General features: G+C 45.1%; 1 protein-coding gene across 1 annotated transcript; it reads right to left on the reverse strand.

The window, feature by feature from the left end:
• Positions 1–1,441: 1,441 nt before the first annotated feature.
• On the reverse strand, positions 1,442–18,793 carry SEC11C (SEC11 homolog C, signal peptidase complex subunit). The gene is made up of 7 exons (XM_060236102.1): positions 18,615–18,793; positions 17,311–17,360; positions 10,477–10,586; positions 9,253–9,402; positions 6,360–6,479; positions 5,123–5,180; positions 1,442–3,466 (listed from the first exon to the last, which is right to left on the reverse strand). The coding sequence occupies exons 2-7, from the start codon at positions 17,350–17,352 to the stop codon at positions 3,413–3,415; spliced, it is 534 nt and encodes a 177-aa protein (XP_060092085.1). The 5' UTR covers positions 17,353–17,360; positions 18,615–18,793; the 3' UTR covers positions 1,442–3,412.
• Positions 18,794–20,136: the final 1,343 nt, after the last annotated feature.

Below are 20,136 nucleotides of genomic sequence, written 5' to 3' on the forward strand. Positions count from 1 at the left end.
GGAGGCCAAACTGAAGGTCACCAGGGAAAGGGCCTTTTCGATCGCTGCACCCCACTGGTGGAACTAACTCCCAGAGGAAATGCGGGCCTTGCGGAATCTTGGTCAGTTCCGCAGGGCCTGCAAAACTATCCTCTTCCAGCTGGCCTTTAATTGATACAGAGCCTACATCATGGATGGAATATCGTTGCACTGTAAAATCTAACAAGATAATATCTAGATCTGAGCACTAAATGATGTTGTTTTAATCTCTAAAAGTATAATTTTATAGAATGTACTATTTTATCATATGTATTGTTTTAATTCTGTGAGGTTTTATGCTGTGAGCCGCCTTGAGCCTGCTTCGGTGGGGAGGGCAGGATACAAATCAAATCAAATAAACAAATAAAACTTTATTCTCCAAGCCACTGGCTGACTTGGCAAAGCAATTTAGAAGAAGACTGCAGATTTATACCCCACCCTTCTCTCTGAATCAGAGACTCAGAGCAGTTTACAATCTCCTATATCTTCTTCCCCCACAACAGACACCCTGTGAGATAGGTGGGGCTGAGAGAGCTCTCCCAGCAGCTGCCCTTTCAAGGACAACCTCTGCCAGAGCTATGGCTGACCCAAGGCCATTCCAGCAGCTGCAAGTGAAGGAGCGGGGAATCAAACCCGGTTCTCCCAGATAAGAGTCCACACACTTAACCACTACACCAAACTGGCTCTCTCTTTAGAGACAAATGCCTTTCCAAGCCAGCTGATGGGCGATGGGAGCTTCAAGAGCCACACAATGTTTCTGAAAGAGCCACATGCGGTTCCCAAGCCACATTTTGGTCACCCCTGATCTAGTCGAATCCAACCCAGTGGAAGGGAATGGGTGCAATCACCAGGGCGGTCAGTAGTTTGTTTCCGAATAATCCATGTCAGAGCAGCTGCTTGGCGTACAGAAGATCCCAGGTCCAATCCCTGGCATCTCCAATAAAAAGGGTCAGGCTTCAGGTGATGTGACCAACCTCCACCCATGGTCCCTGGAGAGATGCAGGCAGTGAGAGCAGACCAATGGCCTGGTTCAAAATAAAGGTAAAAAGTAAAGGTAGTCCCCTGTGCAAGCACCAGTCATTTCCGCCTCTGGGGTGACATTGCCTTCACTACGTTTTCACAGCAGACTTTTAACGGGGTGGTTTGCCATTGCCTTCCCTGGTCATTACACTTTCCCCCCAGCAAGCTGGGTACTCATTTTACCAACCTCAGAAGGATAGAAGGCTGAGTCAACCTGGAGCCAGCTACCTGAACCCAGCTTCCACTGGGACTGAACTCAGGTTGTGAGCAGAGGGCTCTGACTGCAGTACTGCAGCTTTACCACTCTGCGCCACGGGGCTCTTGGCTCAAAATAAGGCAGCCCCAAAATGACACTACACACTGGAAGCAGAGGGAAAGGAGAGAAAGAAAGACAAGAAAGTCATAAAATAAGACAGGCTTTTAATGATGATATTGCATAGCATGATAAAAGACAGAGAAGGGGATATTCCTGGGGTACCAGATTCGTTAATCATCATAACCCTAGGACCCAACAGAACGTTGTTTTTCGTTTAACAGCTCTCACAAATCCTCTCAGAAACTCTCACAAGTCCTCTCAGAAACGGAGCAAAACTCTCATAAGTCCTCTCAGAAACGGCGCAAATGTCAATAAAGCCATCTCTTGGTTCGTAAAGGCAGACGGGTTAATGGAATTGACAGGTTTACAACAATGGCTTTTGCAAAAAAAAAAAAAAAAGGCAAATATACATATATATCCAAAGACAGGAACTCCCCCCTCCCCAGAAAAACATTCATAGAGTTAAAGTAACTTCTCTAAGGCCACAATGAGGATGCTAAAAGCCAAGGGTGGGCCTCAAAGGTAGATTTTCTTCTAAAACACGAAAATGGATTTCAGCCAGAAAATACGCAGCACCGTTACGGATATTATGTTTCTCAGGGAAGCCTGGGAGAAGCCGCAGTAGCTGAAATTGCTTTATGCTTGCAGTGTAAACATGCCAAAGGTGTGGGGGGGGGCAAGGTATGGAGCTCCTCTTCATTCCAGAACAGCGCCTTGCCTTTATGTTTTTGCCTGTCCGACTACATCACCTAGGAATCTGTTCTCACTTGCCTTGGGGTCACTTGCTATACCAGGATTGTTACCGAGCGGGATTGCTCCCCTGAGTCGCACCTCAAAATAAAATATGACAGCTGTGTAGACTGATAGACACATCCTTGCTTGTGAGGTGTGCGTCCCGCCACAGAATCCACCAAGGACTCTGAACGCCTATTTCTGGCTTTGTGGATGGGCTGTTAAAAAAAAATGGCATTTTGCTTCCCTGGCCGACATAAATCGTAACCGTGAAAGCAGCTCCAACTTCCCAATCGATGTTGATGGACAGTTTCCAGAGCTCAGGGGGATGCTACGGCATTAGATGCATGCGTTAGCGAATTCACACAAGGTGGGCACAGAAAAACGGGGAAGGGATTCTGGACGGCCACGTATGACGATCGTTTTGATCAACAGTCATCCTTGACAATTTGACAGCGTGATACACACTAGCCAGGGTGGGATGGAGGGATAAGCACACTCCACCACACCAAGACGGTCATTTGGGCAGACTCGGCGAATGGGTCACTGCTTCTAATGAAGGGATATTTCGTTTTCACTTGAGACAGCACAAGGATCTCATCTTGGAAAGTGGGTCAAGACTCCGCATGACTCTGCTCCAAAAAGACCCATTCGATGATGTCTCTCTGGCAGAACGGTTTTCCTCACAACATGCACATAGCAAGCCTCTTCACAAAAATCCCAGATAGGATGGGATGCTTAGTATGAACTCATTCACAAGGGCAGTTTTGTATGCGGCACACCAGAGCACGAGATCACCTTGATTTGAGTGGGACTGAGGGAGACGAAGAACAACTGAGTGAACACGTCCTCTTTGGTCATCTTTGCCTGCAAACATTTTAGATCTCTCCCTTAATCACACCCAGATCTGCTTCACTTACTGGATGTTTCAGATGCAGCACCTTTCAATCAACCCTTCCCATGAAGCCCACATAATCGTATTACGCATCTCCTCCAAACCCCCCCTCCCCCCAATTTTGCATTGTTCTGGGTTAACAGCAACGGTGTGACCGAAACACGAAGAAACTAAAACGACGTTGTTAAAGGAACGTATTAATGTCACCGGAATCTATGGAAACTGCAGCCCCGTCCCAATAAAGCCAACCGGACTTACCCACGGAAGGTTTTTTGGCAGGACTGCAGCACAAACAAGACAATTCATTTGGACAAGACAGTATCATTTTGCATACCATGGAATATTATGTACAGACACTGAGACATTTCATATATATTAGTATATCTTTGTAGATCTGTGTTCAGAGTCGTGCAAAGCAATTCCACGTTCTTTTACGATTCTCTTTTCAGCAGTACATAGGCACCCATCACAGCCAGGAGAGCATACTGTGAAGAAAATGTACAGATTATCATCATATACATGTATTTTATTTCATAGGGAGTATTCAAGATGGCACACTGGGGTGGATTTGAACCTCCTCCTAGTAGCCTTCCTCTAGCAGAAGAGCCATTTAAGTTGGGGGAAGGCGCCTTAGATTGGAGGAAATCTTCCAACTTGAGCCAAAAGGGAACTCACAATATAAATATTTTAATATATAAATTGCAAAACCAATAAAATTTGCACAGTGGAGTCATTAAGCAGGGGGTAGGATTCACACCCATTGTTTCAAAACACGTAACTTTCATAAATTAATGTTTTCATAAATTAATGTTTTAATGTTTAGAGGAGGCTATGGTTTAGAGGAGCCCAGGGAGTTGTTTTTGTTGGCAGCAGAAGATAGGACTCACAATAAGGGGTTTATATTACAGGTGGAAAAAACACCGGTTGGATATTAGGATTCTCCCCCACCCCACCCCTGTAAGAGTAATTCCATAGTTCAGTCAGCTATTTAGGGAAGCGGTGATCTTTCCCTCACTGGCAGTCTTCAAGCAGCAGCTGGAAAAATCCTTGTTATGGACACCTTAGCTCAGAAGAGTCAAACATGCAGTTCAGGGGCTGAATCAGGCCCCCGGAGGTCTGCTATCAGCCCCCCCGAGCAACTGGTTGTTGCTTCCTTCTCCCTATATCTTGCTTCCTTCTGCATAACAGAATTCGTTGCTCTCTTTTTGTTGAGAACAATGACAATAAATTTATCTATCTATCTATCTATCTATCTATCTATCTATCTATCTATCTATCTATCTATCTATCTATCTATCTAAGGCTTGCTCAATTCCACAGGAACTACAGAGCAAAACCTCTATTTTCTCCATTGGCTGAGGCTCCTCCCTTGGGGAGGAAGGGGAAAAGGAAGAGGCTCTCTCAATCGCACAGCAGAGCTACTAAGACAGGCCTCTCTCCCTTCTATTGGCTGAGGCTCCTCCCCCTCCCAGTCCCCTGGGTAAGGAAGGCAAGAGCCGGAGCTTCCTTTACCCAGTTCCCTGGGAGAAATACAAAGAAAGCATCTTTAAGACCAATGAGTGCTAAAATTTTAAGCATGTTTTAAGTTTTTAAAAAAAAATAAGTTTAAAAAAAAGTTTTTAATTTTTTTTTTAAAAAATGTGTTTGTCTGTGTTCTTTATAAAATTTATATCTCTGCTACCTAATCTTAAATAGTACACACACAGCCCTGTCCGACATGGCCCGGCCCAACCCAACATGGCCCGGCCATGCAAGATCTCACTTATGTCAGATCTGGCCCTCATAACAAATGAGTTCGACACCCTTGCCTTAGCCTGCTCCTGCACCCAGCAAGGGGTTGGACCAGATGGCCTGTGTGGCCCCTTCCAATTCTGAGATTCTAACCAATGTGTTGACACTGTCAAGTACAATCTCCTCTCCACGCCAATCGCTGTCTTTTCAAAGCATGCAAATTAGACCTCATTTTGCAGCGAACCACATTTTTGTTGAGCAGAATGTGGTCAGATGACAGGCGAGGAAACAATTTTGCTGAAGCCACACAAGTCTGGGTACGGTCAGCAGCCTACATAACACTCCCTCGAATGGTCTGGAAAAATGGGAAGCTTGAGCATCGAAATAAATGAAACAGCATCTTTCCTTACCTTGAATTTTGGATAGTCATTCATTATTATGGTAACCATTCCGACATAAGGCAAAAACCTGAAGAAAAGACACGAAGAAGACCATGAACCAGCTTAAAGTAGTGCTTATGCCAGAAATCCAGACCAGCAACACACATCACCAGGGGGAAATTTCTAAGGCGTCTCTGTATGGCTCCCATATTTTTGCTAAAATACAAAGTTATCACTATATAAAAAAACACCCAGCTGTCTCATAGTTACAGAGTTTGAGAATCTGAGGGATGAAACTGCTAAAATAAAGGAACAAAGCCAATGCTAGACTAGGCAACTCTGTTAGGAAGGTCAAGCAGAGAAGCATTCATGTTCAGGATTTTATTGTGAGCAAAATATAGCTGTATAAGAATGATAATAATTATTATTAGCCGCTTCATTTATAGTCCACCTTTCTCACTGGGGCTCAAGGCAGATTGTAAACAGGAGAACTATTCAAGAATTTATACAGCGACTACATAAACCATGATGCAATGCAACTCTGAACAAAGTATGGGTGTTCAAAAAACCCTTGGGTTCTACCACTAAAGAAAGACATCATATGGCAACACAAGCAAGTCTAGCCAAAGTTCTTGTAGAATGGATCTTCCATGGAGAGCCATGATTTTGGCAGGGGAAATCAAGCAGCAAGGTGGAAATCCCCACAAAGGTCTCTCATAGCCCCCAGAAGGTCAGACTAGAACCAACTGGATGAAATTAAAACAAAAGAGTTTTCAGCTAAACATTAGGAAGAACTTCTTGACAGTTCAAGCAGTCCCTCAGTGGAACAAGCTCCCTCAGGAGGTGGTAGGCTCTCCTGTGGAAGTTTTTAAGCAAAACCTAGATGGCCACCTGATCACAATGTGATTCAATGACTTGGTACAAATTTAGGCAGATTGGAAGGGTAGGAAGAATGAGCCAGTGCTCAGCTCAAAAGAGCCTTTCTTAAATGGCCAGGGGATTGCCAATTGCCACTTTGGGGTCAGGAAAGAATTCTCCTCCAGGCCAGATTGGTCCAGGGATCCTGGAGGTCTTTTACCTTCCTCTGGACATAGAGCACAGGTCACTGGGGGGCATGGGGACAGCTGTGAATATTCTTCATTATGCAAAGGGATGGACTAGATTACTCTTGGGGTCCCCTCTAGCTGTTTCTACATCCTCACTTAAATATTATACATGTTGTCCTTCGTCGCAGAGACAGCAAAAGACAGAAAGGCACATTTCTTACCCTCGTGCTCTTCCTACCACGTCCTTCTTTTCAAGCCAGTTCTGGCCTTCTTTGTACAAGCCTCTATCATCAACGTCATTGTTATCACCCTTGGTCAGAAATTTGATGTTGCCATTCTCTCTGCAAGCCAACAGGACGGCAGATTCATTAGCACCTCCATTGAAAGTCACACACCAAATGTTTGCAAAACACAAATTACAAGATTAGATACCGACATGTACAAGCTGCCCTTCTTAATAAATATCAAGGCATTCACTGTATGACTTTTAATGACAGATTTTTAGAAAACCTGGCTTATTCTATCCTGTCATTAATGTATTGCAAGGCAAAGAGAGAACCGTTAGGAAAGACCATCAAAGCTAGACTAGGCAATTCTGTTAGGAAGGCCAAGCAGAGAAGCCTTCATGCTCTTTGTTGAAAAAGCAGGATTTAATTGTGAGCAAAATATAGATGCATAAAAATTATAATAATTATTAGCAGCTTCATTCATAGTTCACCTTTTTCACTGGGACTCAAGGCAGATTAAAAACAGGAGAACTATTCAAGAACAATATAATTTATAGAGGGACTACATAAACCATGATGCAATACAACTCTGGACAAAGTACATGTTCAAAAAACACTTGGGTTCTACCACTAGAGCAAGACATCATACGACATTAGGTTTCCTTTTTTTTCCTTGTCATTAATGTACTACAGTTACAACAGAAGATACCTGTCCTGTTAAGAGGAACTATCTTGCTTCTAGACCAGGCACTGTTATAAAGAAGAAGTTACTTAATAACAGAATCTCAGCTGTCAGTGAAGTTATTCCAATTTAAGGAATTCTGGATGCAGGAGAAAGATGGAACTGGGACAGAGCTTAAAACCAGACATTAATTATTTGAGCAAGAAACAAAAGTTGGGACAGGGCAGGGATCTGTCAGCATGCCCAGCTGGAACATGCCCAAGGAAGCAACAATGACTTGGGGTTTTTTTGACCTGCAAGCAGTTTATTTACAGTATTAGCCTTTGTGTGTACATACCACATGGGGAAGGGGGCTGTGGCTCAGAGGCAAAGGCTCTGCTTGGCACGCAGAAAGTCCCAGGTTCAATCCCCGGCATCTCCAGTTAAAAAGATCGGTAGAGGGTAATGTAAAAAAGCTCTGCTTGAGACCCTGAAGAGCCACTGCCAGTCTAAGCAGACAAGACTGACTTTGATGGACAGATGGTCTGACTGATTCTATGTAAGGCAGCTTCACGTTTACAGATGTCAGTTACCAGGGTTTCTTTTTTTGGTAGAACAAGCCCAGCAGAAGCTCATTTGCATATTAGGCCACACCCCGATGCCACCATTGTTTCCCATTTAAGGGCCCCTTCCAATATCACCCTTAATGGAGCAAAGGCTGCTGCAGCATGACTAATCTTCATACCACTGGGGGACAGCGGAAGTCAAAAAGAGCCCTGTGCCAGTGCTGATCTGGGTCCCCAGAAGAGGGCAGCATAAGAAAGCTGGCATGGCAAAGACTCTGCCCTTGTGCTCTCAGAGTGCTAATATTTCTGAGCACCGGGTGGAAGAAACCACATGATAATGCCTTCCACCATGCAAAAGGGAACACGGGTGATACTGATTTTTACTCTTTAAAGGTCCCTACAGATTGAAAGCATCGGCAATATGGGATAAAGGGGGAATCTAAGGGCTTTTCTGCTTTCTCATTTTCTTCGCTCGTGTGTTCCTGCTGCTTTGCGGGGGCAGCGGGGGAAAGGGGAGAGGTCTGATTTACATGCGTTTTGCTCCCTCTATTGGTCAATTCAATATTGCACTGCTTTATATCTGGCATATTTCTCTGCAGATTTAAACAGCCAGTTTTATGCCGGACACATAGTGATGTAATATCAAATCAACCACCAGAGGGAGAAAAACACATGGAGAACAGGAAAAAAAAACCCTCCAGAGCAACAGAACATACCAGCGAGGAAAATGAAAATGTTTTCCAGTTCAGAGCACCCACCTTCCAGGTACCAACTATTACCTTATTTCCGAATCTAACATTCCATAAACAAAATCCAGTTCCATTGGACAGAAACCATCTTACTTCTGTTCTATAATTTAGTGCAACAATTCATACTTTTCTGTACCAAACACTAATGAATGGGGGAAGGGTTGAATGTTGATTTAACAGCCTGGGACCAGCATATCTAAGGGATCGCCTCTCCCCATATACCCCCCAGAGCACTTTACGCTCTGCTGAGCAACATCTTCTGGCTGCCCCTCACCCAAAGGATGTCCACTTCGCCTCAACTAGGGCCAGGGCTTTTTCTGTCTTGGCCCCTGCCTGGTAGAACAAGCTCCCACTAGAAATCTGGGGCCTGTGGAGCCTGCTGCAATTCCGGAAGGCATGTGAAATGGCTGTTCCACCAGGCCTTTAGTTGAGGTGGTGGGCATCACTGAACACCAATATTGCCTTACTGTCACATGCTGGCCTATGATTACTACCATGGTTACTATCAATAGACGATTACTATCATCTATCGTTATTTTTCAGCTGGGGACCAGGATTGTGAAATCTGTTCTCTCTGAATTTTTAATTAGCCACCTGAATTTTTAATTAGTCAGTTGGTTTGTTTGGTTTTATGTCTGAGTTACTTATTTTTAGAAATTACGTAATTTGTTTTTGATGTGACCCCCCCATGAGCCCTTCTGGGAAGGGCAAGATAGAAATGTGAAGTAATAAATAAATAATTTTTAATTCTCATCACGATGTACTACTAATTTCAGTTTTCTGCCAAAGAGTGTGCCTCCAGTTCTTCTTTCGAAGCAAGACATTCGTCCCTTCTAAAATTCTACAGCTACGGAACCAAGCAATACTCCCCACCGTGTAAAAATGCTCAATTTGAGTATGCGCCATATTACTTTTCGTGAACCTTGATTACTCTGTGCACGATTGGGATGTCTCTGCCTTCCACTTTAAAAACGACAATCTCTCCAGCTCTGATGGGGTCATCTCGGAAGTTTGTCAAGAACAAGAGGTCTCCCCTGTGAAAGGCGGGTTCCATACTGCCGCTGTAATGAAACAAGGCATGGACTGGATTATAGAATCTGCACAGTGGGGCAGAAACTCCCCCTCAGTATACTTAAAATGCCTACAAATAAAGTACTTTGCCTGCTATCAATTCAGCAGGAAAAAAAGTTATGAGAGACTGAAGTGGGAGGCAAGGCGGCCTGGTATAGCCTGATTTTATCAGATCTCGGAAGCTAAGCAGGGATGGCGCTTGGATGAGAGACCACCAAAGAAGACGTTTGTAGAGCAGGGGTGGCCAAACCTGTGGCTCTTTCACACACATTGTGTGGCTCTAGAAGCTACTACTGTCCCGTCAGCAGGCTTGGAAAAGGCATTTCTCTCTTTAAATCACTACTCAAGACAGCCGGCAGCTTGGAGAATGTATTGAAAGTTAAAGTTGCTTTTGTTCCACCTCCACCTCCCCCCCATCTATTCGCCTGCCTGCTTGACTTGCGGCTCTCGAACATCTAATGCTTATTCTATGTGGTTCTTGCGTTAAGCAAGTTTGGCTACGCCTGCTGTAGAGGAAGGCGAAAGCAAAGCACCTTGCTTGTCTTGAAAGCCCCTTGCTGGGATTGCCGTATCAGCTGTAGCTTGACTACATACTGCACTTAACTGGCTATGATCTCACAGGACTTTTAAGTGTCCACAAGAATGGGGAAATGGCTAATTAAAAATTTGACCGTTACAGCCCCATATCCCATCCATACCACCTCAGTCGTTGGGAGTGGGGTTTATCTCTGCGAGCAAAACCAGGGCTTTTTTTTGTAGCAGGAACTCCTTTGCATATTAGGCCACCTCCCCTGATGTAGCCAATCCTCCTGGAGCTTACAGTAGGCCCTGTATTAAGAGCCCTTTAAGCTCTTGGAGGATTGGGTACATCAGGGTGTGTGGCCTAATATGCAAAGGAGTTCCTGCTACAAAAAAAAGCCCAGAAGAAAACGATGTCAAACTGACCATACTCATAGAAGATGCTTCTGTCTTCTAATCCCGTCAGTTCCTTTCATCGCTTCAGGACAGGAACTGGGGCAAACTTTACCAAGGGCCAGATGTGCAGAACTTCTTCGCAGACATACCTCAGGACGACGACAATGGGGCTCTCGCTTCCCGTGATCACAATGAGGCCTTTCCAGATCATGAGAGCCGAGGACACGATCATGGCAAAATTCAAGACTTGGTAGTAGAGCTGCCAGAAAGCAAAAATGTGGCGGCGGTGAGTGCAATCTGCGGATTAAAGACAATGCCGGCTTCCCCACCCAGAAGCCCAGGGGACCCATTTTCTGAAGTTGCATCCTGAATAATCTAAAAATATTTCTCTCCACTCATCATCAAAGTATCACACCAACATTTGCTCTCAGTGGGACCGTGCAGCCCACACACAGGACAACAAGCCAATTTGGAGATCCATTTGAGGACATATAAGTGAAGGGGGGCACCTGGATAGGAAGACACCCCTCATACCTGCTAAGCTCAAATAGCCCGTTCTTCACGTATGCAACCCTGCTGCAAGCTACTAACCCACATCTAGATTTAATGTAACTTCAACTGAACAAGGAGTGAAAAAAGATGCATATGGAGAGAACTAATTCCCCCCCCTATAAATGAATGTTATTGTCTGTTCTGGGAAGAACCGACCGACACACACTCGAAATATTCATTTTAGGTAGGAGAGACACTTGTGCAGCCCCCTGAATTTGGAGATGTAAATATTTGAGAAGCTTCATATTTTAAAGCTTTTTTCCCCTCAGCACTGTGGATCTTCCCAGGGTGCCAGATCTTTACAATGAGGGAAGCAGCAGGGTGGAGATTCACAAAGCTTGGCAATCAACGACGGACTGTCAAGAAGCAGGGCACGCTGGTCGGACCACCACCGGAGAGGAACAAAGCAACACAGTGGGCCGGAAAAATAGGACATTCACCGTCGCTGCCTGCGAAGGGTGACTGCATCACCCCAAACTTAAGGCTGCTCTACTTTTTAGGGCACACAGAGATCTTTTGGTTTCATAACGAACTCTACATAGTTCGGCTAGGTGCTAAGACTGAAATTATGAACCAGAGAAAAGGTCAAAAAGCCCATACAGTCAAAAGTCTCTTGGTATCACACTTTTACAATTCTTTGTGGGGCTGTGGCTCAGTGGCAGAGCACCTGCTCAGCATGCAGAAGGTTCCCGGTTCAATCCCCAACATCTCCAGTTTAAAAGGACCAGGCGATAGGTAATGGGAAAAACCTTATGCTAGAGAGCCACTTGGCACTCTAAGTAGAGAATACAGACCTTGACAGAACAGTTCAGTATACAGTAGTTTCATATGCTTGGGTCAGTTCACACTCGCATGTTATTTGCCTGACAACAGGTAACTGAATGCACAAGCTTGTTCCAATGAACCAGAGGGAACGGAAACTCCTGTTTGTCCTATGATGGACCATGCATAAGTGGCAGACATCCAGATGTGAACTAACCCCTTTGAGCTGGCTGACAGCAACGTTGCTGGAGTCCTTCTGCATAGGACTGCCCCGTCCAACAACTTGACTGTGGGTTTTGTCAGTGAATCTACACAGATCTCAACATGCAGAACAGCCAAGGCACAGATCATCCTACATCTGCTGTGAGGGGGTAAAGTGTCATCAAATCACAGCTGACTTACGGCAACCCCACAGGGTTTTCAGGACAAGAGAGGAGCAGAGGTTGTTTGCCATTGCCTGCCTCTGCGTAGCAACCCTGGGCGTCCTTGGTGGGATTCAAGTTCTTGGGCCAACCTTGCTTAGCTTCTGAGAAAACGAGGAACAAATAAGATGGGTGATGGGAAGGCCAATGTAAGTTTGAGCTGCTTCATCACATGCAGCCTAGTTTGTAGTTCCCTGACCTCTTTGCTGCAAGCAAACCTCTGCACCGGTTCACTTGACTCGAGTCCTTAAGCCAGGCGTGTCGAACTCATTTGTTGTACGGGCCGAATCTGACATAAATGAGACCTTGTTGGGCTGAGCCATGCTGGATTTGGCCGGGCCATGTGTGTACCTATTTATGACTAGGTAGCAGAGATATAAACTTTATAAAGGACACAGAAAAATACAAAGGTTTTTTTTTTTAAACACCTTAAACCAGGAGTGGCCAACGGTAACTCTCCACATGTCTTTTGCCTACAACTCCCATCAGCCCCAGCCAGCATGGCCAATGGCTGGGGCTGATGGGAGTTGTAGACAAAAAAAAAACATCTGGAGAGCTACCATTGGCCACCCCTGCCTTAAAACATTAGCACTTGGTCTTAAAAGTGCTTTCTTTGTATTTCTCCCATGGGATCCAGGGAACTGGGCAAAGGAAGCTCTGGCTCTTTCCTTCCTTTCCCAGGGGACCAGGAAGGGGAGGAGCCTCAGCCAATAGAAGGAAGAGAGGCTTGGCTCACTAGCTCTGCTGTGTGCTTGAGAGAGCCTGGCAAAGCAAACTATCCCTCCCCCCCTTCCTCCCCAAGGGAGCAACCTCAGCCAATGGAAAAAACAGAGGCTTTGCTCTGTAGCTCCTGTGTGATTGAGCAAGCCTGGCAAAGCAAGCTATTATGCATAAGGAAGCAAGAGAGAGGGAGAAGGAAGCAGATGACAGCCAGTTGCTCAAGGGCCTGTTAGGAGCCCTCCGGGAGCCTGATTCGGCCCCTGGATCACATGTTTGACACCCCTGCCTTAAGCCAAGGATTGAATTGTGTGAACCACCTGCTCCTCAATCCCAGAGCATGCCTTTCAAAACCCAAATTACAGTGTGGTCTAATTTAGAATGTTTATTTTCAATTACTGACTGAACGCATTTTAAAAGTACCTCATGTACTTAGAAGAGCCCCGTGGTGCAGAGTGTTAAAGCTGCAGTACTGCAGTCCTAAGCTCTGCTCACAAGCTGAGTTCGATCCCTGGCAGAAGCTGGGTTTTCAGGTAGCCGGCTCGAGGTTGGCTCAGCCTTTCATCCTTCTGAGGTCGGTTAAAAGAGTACCCAGCTTGCTGGGGGTAAAGCGTAGATGACTGGGGAAGGCAATGGCAAACCACCCTGTAAAAAGTCTGCCGGGAAAACGTCAGGATGCAACATCACCCCAGAGTTGGAAACGACTGGTGTTGCACAGGGGACCTTTCCTTTCCATGTACTTAGGCAGACTGTGTGAAGGAGGGCAGGGTGGGCTGCATCAGGGCTTAGTTCTCATGGCCCTTTCTTACACACCCGGGGAAATGCTGATCTCCACTTCGGGGTCAGGAAGCTATTTTTCTCCAGGCCAGTTTGGCCAGAGATCCTGGTGAGGGTTTTTTGCCATCTTCTGGGCATGGAGCAGGTATCACTGGGGTTGTGTAGGGGGGAGGTATTTATGAGGTCCCTACATTGTACAGAAGGTTGGACTAGATGACCCTGAAGGTGCCTTCCAACTCTATGATTCATGTTAGTCCTCCATTCCAATAGTAACAAATAACGGAACTGAAATATTTGATCAGGAAAAAATAAAAATAAAATGTAGTTAAAAACATGAGAGAAGCCATGTTGGAGCAGGTCAATGGCCCATCCAGTCCAATACTCTATGTCACATAGTGGCCAAAAAGCCAAGTGCTATCTATCAGGAGGTCCACCAGCTGGGTCAGAACTCCAGAAGCCCTCCCACTGTTTAAGAGTGTGTGTCTGTGTCTCAAGTCACTTCTGATTTATGATGACCCTATGAATTTACAACCTCCAGGGGTGAAATTCTAGCAGGAGCTCCTTTGCATATTAGGCCACACACCCCTGATGTAGCCAATCCTCCAAAAGCTTACAAAAAAAGAGCCTTGTAAGCTCTTGGAAAATTGGCTACATCAGAGGTGTGAGGCCTAATATGCAAAGGAGCTCCTGCTAGGATCCCACCCCTGACAACCTCCAAAACGTCCTACTGTCAAAAGCCTTGCCCAGGTCTTGAAAAATCAAGGCTGTGTAATATTTTTAAAAATGTTGGAACTACTTTTATTGGAATCATCCTTGTAACAATTAAAATATAGCCTATGATTTCTCTATATTGTTTGAATTTAAGGGAGGGAGGCACTGAAAATCGTTGAAACGCTAATTTGAGCCCATCCAAAGAGCTATGCGTGGTCATTCGTGATTGCCTAGTTATTGCATCAGACTTTAACCACAGAAGTCTTTGGGGTACCTATAAACTTTCATTCTTTATTCTTTTACTGGATTGGCAATTACAACATCCCTTCTCCCATGTGGGAGAATTTGAGGTTTGCTTTTGATTTGGCCTACGAAGACAACAACGAATTCATAACTTGTATTTTTTAAAAAAAATCTAGATTATTATATCATGTTTGTAATTTTATCCCCCCCCCCCCCCCAAGTTTACAAAATAATAAAACACGCAGCGATCACCACCTGAAGAAGAAGAGGACTGCAGATTTAAACCCTGCCCTTCTCTCTGAATCAGAGCGGCTTACAATCTCCTATATCTTCCCCCACCACCACAACAGACACCCTGTGAGGTGAGAGGGGCTGAGAGGGCTCTCCCAGCAGTTGCCCTTTCAAGAACAGCTCTGCCAGAGCTATGGCTTGCCCAAGGCCAATCCAGGAGTAGTAAGTAGAGGAGTGGGGAATCAAACCCAGTTCTCCCAGATAAGAGTCCACGCACTTAACCACTACATCAAACTGGCTCTGCAAAGCATTAATTATAACTTTACAGCTGCAAACCTTCCCTAATACTGTACTGGCAATGGCATGTATTCATTAATGCATTTAAAGCTCATTAATACATGAAGCTGCTTTATACTAAATCAGACCACTGGTCCGTCAAGGTCAGTACTGTCTGCTCAGACTGGCAGTGATTCTCCAGGGTCTCAGGGAGAGGTCTTTCCCATCACCTACTGCCTGATCCTTTTTAACTGGAGATGCTAAAGATTGAACCTGGGACCTTCTGCACGCAAAACAGAGCCTCTTTCTCTGAGCCGCCACTCCTCCCCAAATATTATAAAACAATGAATCTTTAGAATTGGAAATTTTTCCACAGATAAAACACTGAACATTCTTCCACTCTGTTTTCCTGACTTTAATATCTTAACAAGATAACAAAATACTTTCTCTTGCCAAAAGAGTCTCTCTTGAGCCATTTTAGAATAATGCATTTGTTTCTGCATCCTAATTGGAGGGGACACCCCTTTTTTTCTCCTCAAAGTATCTCTGGACATCTCTAAGAGACCATGTCTTTAAAAGATTCCACCACCTAGCCATGTCAAGATTCAAACTGCAATGAGAAACTGAACATCAAAAATGACAGAACTCTGGCAACACAATGAACAGAAATTCTTCTCAGAGCTTGTATTTTCTGCAAATATCAGGATTTTCAAGAGGCAGCCTTTTTGCCCTCTCACTTAGAGGACCAAGAAAACTAACAGAAAACGACATAACAGAACTTCTACAGGTCAGCCCCAGCCACATTCTAAAAAAGTTAATATGCAAACAATGTGCTGCACTCAAGTATGATGTGTCCTCCAGCGATTGCACGGTTCAGAGCAACCCATTTCCTTCCCTGACCGATCCTGCTCTAAAGCAGGGGTGGCCAGTCTTGCTTAACATAAGAGCCACATAGAATAAATGTCAGGTGTCTGAGAGCCACAAGACAAGAACGTCAAATGTCTGAAAGCCGCAAGACAAGAACACCAAATGTCTGAGAGCCGCAAGACAAGAACGTCAGATGTCTGAGAGCTGCAAGACATAATGTCAGACGTTTGAGAGAAGGGAGGGAGGGAGAGGTGGAAAGAAAGCAACTTTAACTTTATATGCATCCTCCAAGCTGCCAGCCAACAGGGCAGTGGGGGCTTCAAGAGCTACACAATATGTGTGAAAGAGCCACATGTGGCTCCTGAGCCAGTTTGGCCACCCCTGCTCTAAAGGAAATGCAGCTCATACACCTGTTTTTGAGGCAGTGAAGGCAAAATGAGTTTATTTCTGCAGCCCACTAGGCACGTACAAACAAAGCACACAAATTAGGGTTTGTAGAATCTTTCGGGATCAAGTGCCGTGTTCTACTGGAGAAAGTTTTCCTTCCAGACGTTTCGTTCTCAGCTGGGAGGAAAACGTCTGGAAGGAAAACTTTCTCCAGTAGAACACGGCACTTGATCCCAAAAGATTCTACAAACCTTAATGATGTTACCAGCCGTGAAAACCTGAAATCATTGACCGATTTCGCACTAGACCTTTCATCCTGGTTTAACTCCGACCCCAAACTGACTTTCTGCACTAAAACCATAGAATCATAGAGTCACAAAGTTGGTTTTTCTGATTCTCTGATTCTAGTGTAGAAAGTCAGTTTGGGGACAGAGTTAAACCAGGATGAAAGCTCTAGTGTGAAATTGGTCTTTGATAAAGCGCACAAAATTCAGCACCCACACAATACTGGCTTTCATTTACTTTAAAACAGGTGTCTGGACTTTTAGGCAGCAAAGAGGCTTCGGTAATGACCCAGTGAAGTGTCAAGTCAAAGAGCTGAGCAGAATTTCCTGTCATCAAGGAGCAGAGATACATACATAAATCTTTCCACCATCCTACAACTAGCCTGACCCAGATAGGCTAGGCTAGCCTGATCTTGGAAGCTAGGTACCATCTCATTGCAGATGGTAGACCTTCAAGGAATACCAGGGTCATGACACAGAGGCAGACAATGCAAAACCACCTCTGAATGTTTTTTGCCTTGAAAACCCCATGCTTATGTTTGTACTGTTACACCCTGTAATAAGGGTGTAATATCTGGTGCACAGTCCCAAAACATTTGGGCCTTGAAGTCAACGCGATGCAACTCGGAACTTACATCAGCTGTGGGAACCTACCCCAATTAAAAAGTGCAGAATTTTGCAGCAGCATCATAATGTAAAGCCACCATAACATACGCTCACAGCAGACGCAAATACAGGCACCCTTTTGCTTTACCTGGCGCTTGTTCATTCGCTTCAGGTCCCCAAAGATATCCATGGTTATAGCTGTCCAAGGAGGCAACAGCTATGTGAAATAAGAAATCAAAAATGGGGACAGGGAGGAAGAGAACATTGTTTTAAAGAATAGCAAACTCTTCTACATTTATCTTTCACAGAAGAGGAACAAACAAGATCTGTGTGGAGCTGTAGGACAACAGAACACTGAACCTTCTATTATTATTTTTACACTATTACACTGAAACTTCTATTATTATTATTACTATTACTGCTATTGTTAATTAAACTTATGAACTGCCTCACCCTGGTCAACGCCAGGCTCTAGGCAGTGTACAACAAGAAAATACAAGTAATCATCAATAAAAGCAGTTAACTTAAAACTAAATTTCTAGCCAATGACATATGTGATAACTTGCTACCAATCTGCTTTCTAGATTCTGTACCGAGGCAGGGTCTGGCTATCCACCGTCTGGCTGAATTTAGCAAGCCATACAATGTCAGCTTCTGGCCTCCTATCTGTAAAATAGGAATATCATAATCTATCTCTTTCGGCACTCCTACAAAGCCAAGAGTGTGACTGTAAATTATCTTTGAAGCTTTGTAGGCTGCCTGGGGTGTAGACACTAGAAGAAAGTTCAGATAACAGCATTTTAAACTACTTTGGAGCGTGTAACAATGGCAAGCCTCTCACACCACAAAAAGCACAATATAATAGAATTCAATAGGAGTTTCGTGGTACCATAAAGGCCAGCTGTTTTATTCCAGCATATGCTTTCCTGCCAAAAGCCCACACCTTCAGGAGCCAAGGAGTGAACCCTCGTTCACCATATCTGAAGAAGGGGGCTCTGACCTACAAAACCTTACGCTAGATTATGAAACTGTTAGTCTTTAAAATGTCTCAAAGCTCCTCTTTAGGCGCAGTGTTCCCTCTTAACTGAGGGAGTGTGAGCTAGCTCACAGATTTTTAGCCTCCAGCTCACAAATTTTTGTCTTAGCTCAGGAAGGATGACCCCAGAGCACAATAACTTATGCAGTAGCTCACAACTTTAACACCAGTAGCTCACAATATAGAATTTTTGCTTAGAGGGATTCTGCAGCTTAAGAGGGAACATTGTATAGGTGCACTCACACTACACTAATGCGTTTTACACTGACATAGCTCTTCCTCTAGAATGCAAGACTCCTTTCCAAGCGCCCCACCCAGCCTCCAAGGAGCTGCAGCCCTGCAAGCCAACCTTCTAGACTACACTCCCTCCACCACCACCACCAAAAAAGAGGAAGAAGGGCTACACCCATTATTACCCACCAATTTTTCTTCCTCCTTCAAGGGTGAGGCACAGCTGGGGCTACAAGGCTGGAGCTTCCCCCCCACCCCTTGGACCACCAGCAGTAAAGGTGGTCAGGGGCCTGCTGGAGTCCCCCTTAGCCCAAGGTGGCTGCCCCCACCTTAGCGCACACCGGTCCCAGCAGGTACCTGACGCTAAAGACCGTTTACGCTCCCCAGGGCAGCCTGTCCAGGAGGGACATTCACAGGCACCCTCATGTGAGCGCAGACATCAGGGAGTTGTAGTTTCTACCCTCTCCATCATCGCAGCAATACAGTACACACTAAAGGCCTCCGAGACTACGCCTCCCAGAATGCAACTGTGTGGCACCAGAGGTCCTTTCGACTGTCAGACATGGCGCCCGCACTGTTGCCTGAAAATATCACAAGGGGTTTTTTTTCCAGAGAAAGAATGGAGAAGTGTTATTTTTTAAATTGCGACTCAAGCAGAATAAAACAAGAACGTGTTGTGGAGCTAGTCCAATAGGGAAGCAAACTGATGGAGAGCGGCAATTTTATAAACAGCTATACGCTTGGGAGATTTTGCTATACCGTGGACGTGATTGATTGGTGAGAGGGGGGAATGGGGAGGGGTTAGCGGGGGCTAGTGGGCGTGGCAAGGGTTGCAGAACTTGGAGGGGGGTCTAAGAAGAAATTGAGGGGGCGCTTGACCAATCGGTTGTGGTAGCTTAAAGGTTTGATGCTGTGGCGCAGAGGTGGCCAAACTGTGGGTTGGGAGCATATTGTGTGGCTCTCAACTCCCCACTACCCTGTTGGAGAAGCCATCTGTTTCTTTAAATCCCTTCTCCAAGCCAAGCTAGCAGGCAGCTTGGAGAATGCACTTAAAGTTGCTTTCTTTCCACATCTCACTCCTTCCTCCTCATCTATTTGCCTTCCTCCTTCCCTTGCAGCTCTCAAACATCTGATGTTCATGTCTTGTGTCTCTTTAAACATCTCAGGTTTATTCTATGTGGCTCTTACGTTAAGCAAGTTTGGCCACCCCTTTGCTAGAGACTAGGGCTGCCACTTCCCAGGTGGGGGCAAGGGATTCCCCGGCTGGAGGCCCTGCTCCGCTTCAGAGTCATCAGAATGCGGGGAGGGGGAGGGAAATGTCTGCTGGGCACTTCATTATTCCCTATGGAGACCAATTTCCATAGGAAATAATGGAGAATTGATCCATGGGTATCTGGAACTCTAGGGGAGGGGCGTGGTTTTTTGAGGTAGAGGACCAAATTTGCAGCGTAGCATCCGGTGCCTCTCGTCAAAACACTCTTCAAGTTTCAAAAGGATTGGACCAGGGAGTCCAATTCTATGAGCCCCAGAAGAAGGTGCCCCTATCCTTCATTATTACCAATGGAAATTTAAAAGGTGTTTAAAAAGGCATTTAAAAGGTATTCTGTCCCTTTAAACGTGATGGCCAGAACTCCCTTTGGAATTGAATTGTGCTTGTCACAATCTTGTTACTGGCTCCACCCCAACGTCTCCTGGCTCCACTCCCAA

The sequence above is a fragment of the Heteronotia binoei genome, chromosome 4, assembly GCF_032191835.1.
Source record: "Heteronotia binoei isolate CCM8104 ecotype False Entrance Well chromosome 4, APGP_CSIRO_Hbin_v1, whole genome shotgun sequence".
Classification (NCBI taxonomy): domain Eukaryota; kingdom Metazoa; phylum Chordata; class Lepidosauria; order Squamata; family Gekkonidae; genus Heteronotia; species Heteronotia binoei.

Excerpts from the sequence above, each read along its gene's own strand:
- SEC11C (XM_060236102.1), bottom strand. The coding sequence starts at position 17,352 with ATGGATATCTTTGGGGACCTGAAGCGAATGAACAAGCGCCAG. Across the intron at positions 10,587-17,310 it reads AGCGAATGAACAAGCGCCAG|CTCTACTACCAAGTCTTGAA; the intron begins GTAAAGCAAAAG and ends GCTTTCTGGCAG. Across the intron at positions 3,467-5,122 it reads ATGACTATCCAAAATTCAAG|TATGCTCTCCTGGCTGTGAT; the intron begins GTAAGGAAAGAT and ends TTTTCTTCACAG.